The sequence below is a fragment of the Myotis brandtii genome, unplaced genomic scaffold, assembly GCF_000412655.1.
Source record: "Myotis brandtii unplaced genomic scaffold, ASM41265v1 scaffold192, whole genome shotgun sequence".
NCBI classification, from domain to species: Eukaryota; Metazoa; Chordata; class Mammalia; order Chiroptera; family Vespertilionidae; genus Myotis; species Myotis brandtii.
The window spans coordinates 1665371-1674755 of record NW_005357159.1 but is presented as its reverse complement, the minus strand read 5'-3'; the positions used below and the strand labels follow the sequence as shown (position 1 = coordinate 1674755).

General features: G+C 37.7%; 2 protein-coding genes across 4 annotated transcripts in view; one reads left to right on the top strand and one right to left on the bottom strand.

Moving 5' to 3' along the window:
• Positions 1-4391: 4391 nt before the first annotated feature.
• Positions 4392-9385, bottom strand: part of ANAPC10 (anaphase promoting complex subunit 10) — a 59207-nt gene continuing 54213 nt past the window's right edge. For 2 of the 3 annotated variants that reach the window (XM_005864873.2, XM_005864872.2), the window contains one exon: positions 4392-4823. In XM_005864873.2, the coding sequence (XP_005864935.2) occupies positions 4593-4823 (231 nt within the window). In that variant the 3' untranslated portion in view covers positions 4392-4592. The remainder of the gene's footprint in view (positions 4824-9385) is intronic. The other variant, XM_014538520.1, reaches the window with a different exon arrangement.
• LOC102242134 (solute carrier family 25 member 39) lies at positions 5939-7499 on the top strand. The gene has a single exon (XM_005864871.2). It carries the CDS (start codon positions 6053-6055, stop codon positions 7106-7108), a length of 1056 nt encoding a protein of 351 aa, XP_005864933.1. The 5' UTR covers positions 5939-6052; the 3' UTR covers positions 7109-7499.

Below are 9385 nucleotides of genomic sequence, written 5' to 3'. Positions count from 1 at the left end.
GGGGCGGGGGCCCCCCCCCCCCCCCCCCCGGTGCAAAATTTTTTGTGCCCCGGGCCTCTAGTCTTAAAAATAGTAATAAAATTCCTTTGCTTTGTCTTTGGTAAACACCTGAGTATAACAATAGTTGGATGGAGCATTATCATTCATTCTCCTTTTGAGGCTTCCCCCCGGTGCAAAATTTTTTGTGCCCCGGGCCTCTAGTCTTAAAATAAATAGTAAAATTCCTTTGCTTTGTCTTTGGTAAACACCTGAGTATAACAATAGTTGGATGGAGCATTATCATTCATTCTCCTTTTATTGAGGCTTCCCTCGATTACATTTGTCTTCATATCCATCTAACATGTGATTCTTATAAATGTTAACAGTTGAAAACAAACAGCTGGCTGAACTCTCTGCTTCAGTCTTTTGGATAATTTGCTTCTTGGTGAGTGATCAGTATTTTGATACTGCTGTAGTAACAACAGGAAATGATCTGTTAAAATCTGGATGGCCAACTACCGATCAATGCCAGGGTAAAGAGGAGAGCTAGTCTCAGAATAAAGTCTATAAAAACAGTTTGGGGAATTATTTCCAGGACCACAGGAGGAGAATCGTAATTTGCTCTCAACATTGGAAAAGCAAATGCCTAGTGGAAGAACATCTTAGGGTGATCACAGAACTGCATCAATGGGAAGCTGATGGCCACAAATGCAGTACTTACTAGTAAAAAGACTGCCATGGTAAACGCTAGGACTACAATTACACATGATGTGAAATACCAATTTCTGAAAGAAGAATTCACTTAGAAAAAGGTTTCATAAGCAGGTAGAACTCTCCTAAAATTGGTCTAGATAATAGTACTAAAAAATAATTTTAACTTTTCAGTTGGCCATTGATTATAGACTTTTTCTTAGATTTATAGTTGGGGAAGATCTAATTAATTAGCCTTTGGATTTGTGCTGATATAATAAATCATTATCATGGATAATTAATAAACTAATCCTCAAGGATTTCTTCTTCATCATCTTCCTCTCTCTAAGGCTTTCTGGACAGCACTGCACAGAAACAGATGTGACTAAATGGCAGACCACAATGCAAATTTTGTCATTTTAAAAAGGTACCTAATTAAATAAACCAATTACCAATAATTCAATAAAAAATAATACCTAAGCCATTTTATTAAGAAGTTTATAGTAACAATTTTCTAAAACACTAGAAACATCAAATATTTGTATTTGAGTCATAAAATTTTATTTGTTGTTTTTAATCCTCACCTGAGGATATGATTTTCTTGATTTGAGAGAGAGAGACATTGATCTGTTACTTCCTATGTGAGCCCTGACCGGGATCAAACCCACAACCTTTTGGTGTAAGGGACAACGCTCTAACCAAATGAGCCACCTCGCCTGGGTAACTCATAAAAATTTATACTCATTAAATTTATGCTGTAGTGTATTAATCTGTACTAAATGAGTAGTCATAATGGCTAGAAGAACAGAAGGCATTGTGTCTAAAATTATTTTTCAAGAGTTGTCCATGTTTTAATTGTTGGAACCTTTTAAACAAGAGTAAATGTACCAAACATCACTTGATACCAAACATACAAATCACCTGTTTCAAATTAACTGTTGTTACTTAGATATAAACAATGATAGTCTGGATTCAAGAATAGGCATGAAAAGTGAATAACCAGCTGATATTTCAACAGTCTTTCTTTCCGAAATTCCACCTCCTTCACAATGTCTATTTAGCTTTACCTCTAATTTCCTGGACAGGAAGTCAATTCTCTTCTCCTCTACACTCCCATTCAGCAATTCGAGATATTACCACCCTAATTTCTCATTTGGTTGTTTAGAGGACTATTATTTCCCCTAGAAGGGCTGAAAGCAACTAGAAAGCAAGGTCCACATGAGATTTATCTTAGTTTCTTTATTACATCTAATTCAACACCCAGTATTTATTAGTTTGATGTTTTTTTAAGAGTTGTCTATTATGCCCGATCGGTATGGATCAGTGGTTCGACCCCCAGCCCAGTCAGAGAGTGCACAGGAGGCAACCCATCGATGTGTCTCTCTCACATTGATTTTTTTCCCTCTCTCTCTTCCCACTCCTTCTTTCCCTTCCACTCTCTCTAAAAAAATCAATGGAAAAAAATATCCTTGAAGATTAACAACAACAAAAATTCGTTGTCTATTAGTGTTCAATAAACTACTATGTTTTAAAATTCCAGTTTTATGCAGTTTCTTGTGACAATACTTCCTCAGCTAATAAACTGATTTAAAAGTTTTATACTTAGATTAGATGTAACATTTAAAAATTCAAATCTTACAAATGCCATTTAATACTAAAAAATGTATACTCATTACAAATGAATCAGTGAATTTGTTGTTTCATTAACTGTTAAAATGACTTTTTAATCTTTGTTTTTAATTCTCAATTCCTATACAGTAAGAAATAAATTTATCCATGTTGTTGCATGCATTAATTGTTCATTCATTTTTATTGCTCAGTAGTATTCTACTGTATGGATATACCACAATATTTCTATTATCCTATTAATCAATACTGTGTTATTTTCAGTTTTGAGATGTTACAAATAAACCTACTATGAATATTCACATACAAGTCTTTATATAAACATATGCTTTCTTTTCTTTTGGGTAAATAACTAGGAGTGGAATGGCTGGGTCCCATAATTAGGTGCATGTTTAAGAAACTACCAAACTGTTTTCCAAAGTGGTTATGCATTAATTACATCCTCACCAGCAGTGTGAGGTCCAGTTCCTCCCTATCTTTGCTAACCATTGCAATTGTCTTTTTAATTGCAGCCATTTTAGTGGCTATGAAATAGTATCTCATTATGGTTTTAATTTGCATTTCACTAATGTCCAATGAACTTTAGCACTTTTCACACGCTCATTTACAAGTCATATGTATTCCGTGGTAGAGTGACTGTTCAAATCATTTGTTCACTTTTAATTGGATTGTTTTCTTACTGGTGAGTTGTAAGAGTTCTTTATTCTAAATACAAATCCTTTGTCAGATAATCTGTACTTTCAAAAGAGAAATGCAACACTTTTAGATAATTATGCTTTGTTATTATAACACATAGTCTATCTGTACTTTAAATAATCCTTATAATAAGGTTAAGCATTATCTCTGTAATCCTCGAGTACCAAGTTTTCCCAAGCCTAATATTTAAGACTTCAGTCTCTCCAGTAATGCAAGAACCACCACAGAATTTTTCCCAAACAAGAGCCAATCTGGAGAAGTTCTGTGGCTAAACACCCTCCCTAAAAGTGATAGATATAGAAAAAGAGTATGCAAAATAAAATCTACTCATTTTAAACCTTGGACAGAAAACATATTTAAGCTCCTCTAGTATCTTTTTTAAAAAATATATTTTTATTGATTTCAGAGGAGAGGGAGAAAGAGATAGAAACATCAATGATGAGAATCACCAATTGGCTGCTTTCTGCATGTCCCACACTGGGATCGAGCACTAAACCCAGGCATGTGCCCTGACTGGGAATCAAACCGTGACCTCCTGGTTCTTAGGTCGATGCTCAACCACTGAATCACACCGGCCAAGCAGTTCCTCTAATATCTTTTTTTTCCCCTCTAATATCTTTTTATATATCAAGAATAATTTCATACATGAAAAAAATTTTCATGATACATATTTATCCCTTGGAATGTGTTAGTGTCAAGGCACAAATCTGAAACTAACTCATATAGCAGCACTAGAATTAGGATAACAGCAGATTATACTGGCAATCTCTGACATGGTATCAGGATATAGACAGCCCTAGGGTTACAAGTATCTCATGGAAGTAATTATGATACAATTGACAATATTCCCTAATCAGAGTGGTTCTCATCAGACACCTTATGCTAAGCTTATTTGACACAGTTTTTTAAAAGGCACAGTATTAAAAGAATAAGCTTCCTCTGGATTTAAAAACAAGGAATAATATTGGCTCATTAAAGATAGTATCTATTGATAAAACATAGATACTATGTTTACTTCTCAAACATGAAATAAAATTATTACTCTAATGCATGATCATTATATAAAATAAACATCTGGTTAGTAAAAAATTATGCAAATCCTAAAATTTTCAGTTCAACTGGTTTTCTTTTGGAATGAGGAAAAATTTAATGATTGGCTTCAAATTTTTTATTTTTTTAATTGATTTTAGAGAGAGGAAGGGGAAGAGAAAGAAAGAGAGAAAGGGAGAAAAAAAAAAAACATCGATGTGAGAGAGAAACAGCAATCGGCTGCCTCCTGCAGGCATCCGGACTGGGGATCACACCTGCAACTGGGTATGTGCCCTGATTGGGAGTCAAATCTGCAACCTTTTGGTGTATGGGACAATGCTCCAACACCGGCCAGGGCTCAAATTCATTTTTAATATAAAATATGTGAGTGTTATTATATGTTAAAGAAAATAAAGATAGTATGACCCAAATGTTATTTTTTAAAGCTAATATAAAATACTTTTCAAAGCATACAAAAATTGTAAAACAACTGAGGATTTTTCAATAAAGATACCAGATATATTTACTGACCAGAGAAAACAAAGATATGTTTAATGACTTCTGTTTCCAGGTCACCTTATTGAACGATACATCATGAAATCAATAGTTGTACATCTAGGAAATTTACCAATGGAGCTCTCTTCCACTGGTGTATATATTTTAATTTGTCTCATGTGGGTGTCTCTTCCGTTTTGGTGATTGGCTAGAACAGCAATCTGTATCATGAATGTGCGAGTTGGCTTCTTATGGTTATCAGTTAAGGGAACATGAATCCAGCCACTTGGTTCCACCAATTCAAGTTGCTGCCAGGAAAAGAAAAGTCAGATTAGGTTTGTACCCAATGAATATAATTTATTATAATGAATACATTCTAAAGTTGACTTATCTGTGGATAGTGTCAGGTGGGTACTAGACTTATCAAGGTGATCATGTAACTTATATAAATGCCACTATGTTGTATACCCAAAACTAATATAATATTGTATGTCAACTATAATTAAAAAATTACAAATTTTTAAAAAATAGAATAAAAAAAATAAAGTTGAGTTAAAATTAACCTCTTGCTCATCAAGAGAATGACAGTATGATAATAACCATTAACAGTTACTGGACACTTTTACCATGGTCTATTTCTACAGTTGCTAAACACATTACACGTACCATCTTAGTAGGGAGTCTTAGTGTTAGAATTAGACATGTATAAATGTATACATCCAATGGAAGACCATGTTGATAAAAGCAGGAAAATAATCTAACATGCTTCTGATATATTTTATTTCAAGAAATATGCCTAATACATCCAAAATCATACAACAATCAGATTCTATATAAATTATAAGAATATTAAGAGAAAATCAATTATTAAATAAGCATTAAACAAAGCTTTCTTTCTTGGGAATAGTAAGTGATTTATCTAGTCTTGATGATGATCTAAAATCTAGATTTTTAATGTTTTTAAATAAGAAATGATAGATTAATTTTTTAAATTTAAATTTTATTTTAAACAAAAGTCCAAACTGTCCTTACTTCACAAGGAAAGGAAAACCATAAGTCAAAAGGTAAACCAACATTTCTAAAAGTTTTCCTAAAGTATAAAGTAGTTTCTAAAACATAAATATTGTTTTTTAATTGCTTAATTAAAGGGTACAAATGAATTATATATGCATCACAAAAAATATAGGTTTATCTTATCAAGACAGTCAAATGACAATGAGTGTCAAAAACTCTAACTCGGGGTTCCGTGAGTTACTCTAGAAAAACAATGAAATAAAAGCCATGATATCTTCCTTTTTCTTCCTTTTCTTTTATCTTCTTTCATTCTTTTTCATTCTTTCTCTTCTCTTTCCTTCTTTATTCTTTCTTTGCTTTTTTTTTTTTTTTTAAAGAAAGAGGGTGGGTAGAGATGGGGCAAGAGAACTGTAATGATGTTAAGAAGGTAGTTGGGACCGGTCGCGGACCCGCCATGGGCCCGCCCGACCCCGGGCTCCGCGCCGCGCGAGTACCATCCTAAAGCCAGAATTGAAGCTACAAGATGGCTGATCAGGACCCTGGGGGCATCAGCCCCCTCCAACAGATGGTGGCCTCAGGTGCCGGGGCTGTGGTCACCTCCATCTTCATGACCCCCCTGGACGTGGTGAAGGTCCGCCTGCAGTCTCAGCGGCCCTCGGTGACCAGCAAACTGATGCCTCCCTCCAGACTCTGGAGCCTCTCTTACACCAAATGGAAGTGCCTCCTCTACTGCAATGGTGTCCTGGAACCCCTGTACCTGTGCCCAAACGGTGCCCGCTGTGCCACCTGGTTTCAGGACCCCACTCGCTTCACCGGCACCATGGATGCCTTTGTGAAGATTGTAAGACACGAGGGTACCAGGACCCTGTGGAGTGGCCTCCCAGCCACCCTGGTGTTGACTGTGCCAGCAACCGCCATCTACTTCACGGCCTATGACCAACTCAAGGCCTTCCTGTGTGGTCGAGCCCTGACCTCTGACTTCTATGCACCCATGGTGGCTGGTGCATTGGCCCGCTTGGGCACTGTGACTGTGATAAGCCCCCTAGAGTTGGTACGGACAAAGCTGCAGGCTCAGCATGTGTCATACCGGGAGCTGGGTGCCTGTGTCCGAACCGCCGTAGCTCAGGGCGGCTGGCGCTCACTGTGGCCGGGCTGGGGCCCCACTGCTCTTCGGGATGTGACCTTTTCAGCCCTGTATTGGTTCAACTATGAGCTGGTAAAGAGCTGGCTGAGTGGGCGCAGGCCAAAGGACCAGACATCGGTGGGCATCAGCTTTGTGGCTGGTGGCATCTCAGGAACGGTGGCTGCCATCCTAACTCTACCCTTCAATGTGGTGAAGACTCAACGCCAGGTTGCGCTGGGAGCCGTGGAAGCTGTGAGAGTGTCACCTGTGCATGCCAACTCCACCTGGCTGCTGCTGCAGAGGATCCCGGCTGAGTCCGGCACCAGGGGACTCTTTGCAGGCTTCCTTCCAAGGATCATCAAGGCCGCCCCTTCCTGTGCCATCATGATCAGCACATGTGAGTTGGGCAAAAGCTTCTTTCAGAGGCTCAACCTGGAACAGCCTCTGAGCCAGTGAGAGGAGCGCGGGGACGAGGGCCCCATCTCTCCCATGGATGGTGTGGGGCAGGACGAGTCTGAGCCAAGTGCCTTGTCCTCAGGGGAGGGGCCTCATTTTTCCCCTCTCAGCTCAGCCCCAAGGGTACCAACCCCTCTGTTGGGCCTGCCCAGGTCCCCATCAGACAGCTTTCTTCCTGCTGGTCCTCATCCCAAGCCCCAAGGATCATCACTTTTCCACCCAACCCCCCAAGTTCAAGACCAAATCTGTTAACTCTCTCCTCCCCCTGCCCTCTTGCCCATTTTCCTGTGTTTGTTGTAGCTGGGCCTGCCCCCAAGGCCCACAGAACCCTGGACCTGGCCAGTCTGAACCTACTGCTGTTAATTCATTGAGTGTAAAGATGAAAAAAAAAGAAGGTAGTTGGTGTTCAAGACTAAATGATTTCCCCCTTTTAACTACAAAATATAAGAATAATTGAATCTCTACCCCCATGGCATTTCCGTCAGTGACATTTTATAAACTTCCACTAGAACTAACTCAAAATGAGTGCATCAGAAACCAGATATACCTGGTTTCTATCACTAACCTTTTATTCATTCAGGCCACAAATAGTTATTGAGCACTTAAAATGTTCAAGGTATTGTTCTAAGTACAGTTAAAGCATACAAAGCATGAACCCAAAGCCTATTCCAAACCTTAAAAAAAAAAGCTTAGAAACAGACAAACATCCTCTATGGCTTCATTCAATTTCTTCATGCATAAAGTAAAGGGATTGGACAAGTTATCATCCAATATCCCTTCCAGCTCTGACATTCAATGAGTCTGATTAAAAGAAGAAAGATGTAGTAGGCAGATGCCCACATCATTCCCCCAAACCTGTGAATATGTTAACGTAGCAAAAGGGACTCTGCAGATGTAATTAAGGTAAAGATCTTGGGACGGAAAGATTATCCTGGATTACCTGGGTAGGCCCAAAGTAATCACAAGGGTCTTTAAAAGAGGAAGAGAGACAGAGATGTGAAGAAGTAAAGGCAGGAGTGATATAACCACAAGCCAAAGAATGTGGGCAGCCTCCAGAAGCTGGAAAAGGCAAGAAATAATTCTTCCAAAGAATCTACAGAAAAGAATGTACCTTGCTGACACCATGGTTTTAATCCACTGGAACCATTTTGGACTTCTCACTTCCAGACTGTACAGTAATAAATTTGTGCTGTTTTAAGCCACTAAAGTGTGTGGTAACTGGTTATAGCAGAAATAGGAAACTATTATAATAGACTAGAGGTCTGATGCACAAATTGGTGCAAGAGTAGGCCTTCCTTCCCCCGGCTGCCAGCACCGGATTCCCTCTGGCACCCAGGACCCGGGCTTCCTTTGGCTGCCAGCAGGCACCCAAGACCTGGGCTTTCCTCGCAGCCCTGGCTTCGTCTGGAAGGTCGCCCGGAAGGATGTTAGTATATTACGCTTTTATTATTACAGAATATACACGGGAGCTTAGAGGAGGGAGAAAGCACTTTTGGTTGAAATAATCTATTCTCCAGGTAAATGTATAATAATGAATCTCAATAATGAACAAAAAGTGAAACCAAGATTCTAAATTCAGCTCCTTAATAATGTAATGTTTTTGACAAATTTAACCATTATTTCTGACAGATATAATGTTAGAGTATTTTAAACACTTCAGTGTACAAAAAGCTGTATTAAGATTTTATAACATATATAACTTTTGGCATGATATATTCAGAATTATGAATGTAGTAAATTATTCAATAAATGCAATTAATTAACTATTTCTTCCGAACATATCATAAAGTTTATTGATCTCAATCATTAAAAGTACTATATATTATAAAGTATATATATATATGGCTGTTAATGCCTCTCAGATGGCTACACCATCAACTATATTGCTTGGAGGTCATAAACACCAATTCATGTGTATACTTCACTTCTATTGTGCCCAGTTTGAAATTCTCAGAGTCATCTCTATAAAGTTATTCTTCTTTTTTTATTTAAATTACTATTCTGATACTGCCATATTTAAACTTATTTCATAGATTTAAAAAAAAACCCTCATGTACCTATAAATTTAAATTTTTGAAAATGATTAAAAGATTAAGATATTTTATGCAAAAAATATTTTAAAAAATATTTTAAACAGAAAATTAACAAAAGGCAAAATTTTGCCAAAATAACTTTCTTTTTTCCCCTTGCATTTCTGGTTGAACCTCAATAAATGAAAATCTCATCACCACTAAGATATATTTTTTTATTCCTCGTGTTCTTTCTGCCATCTCCCCC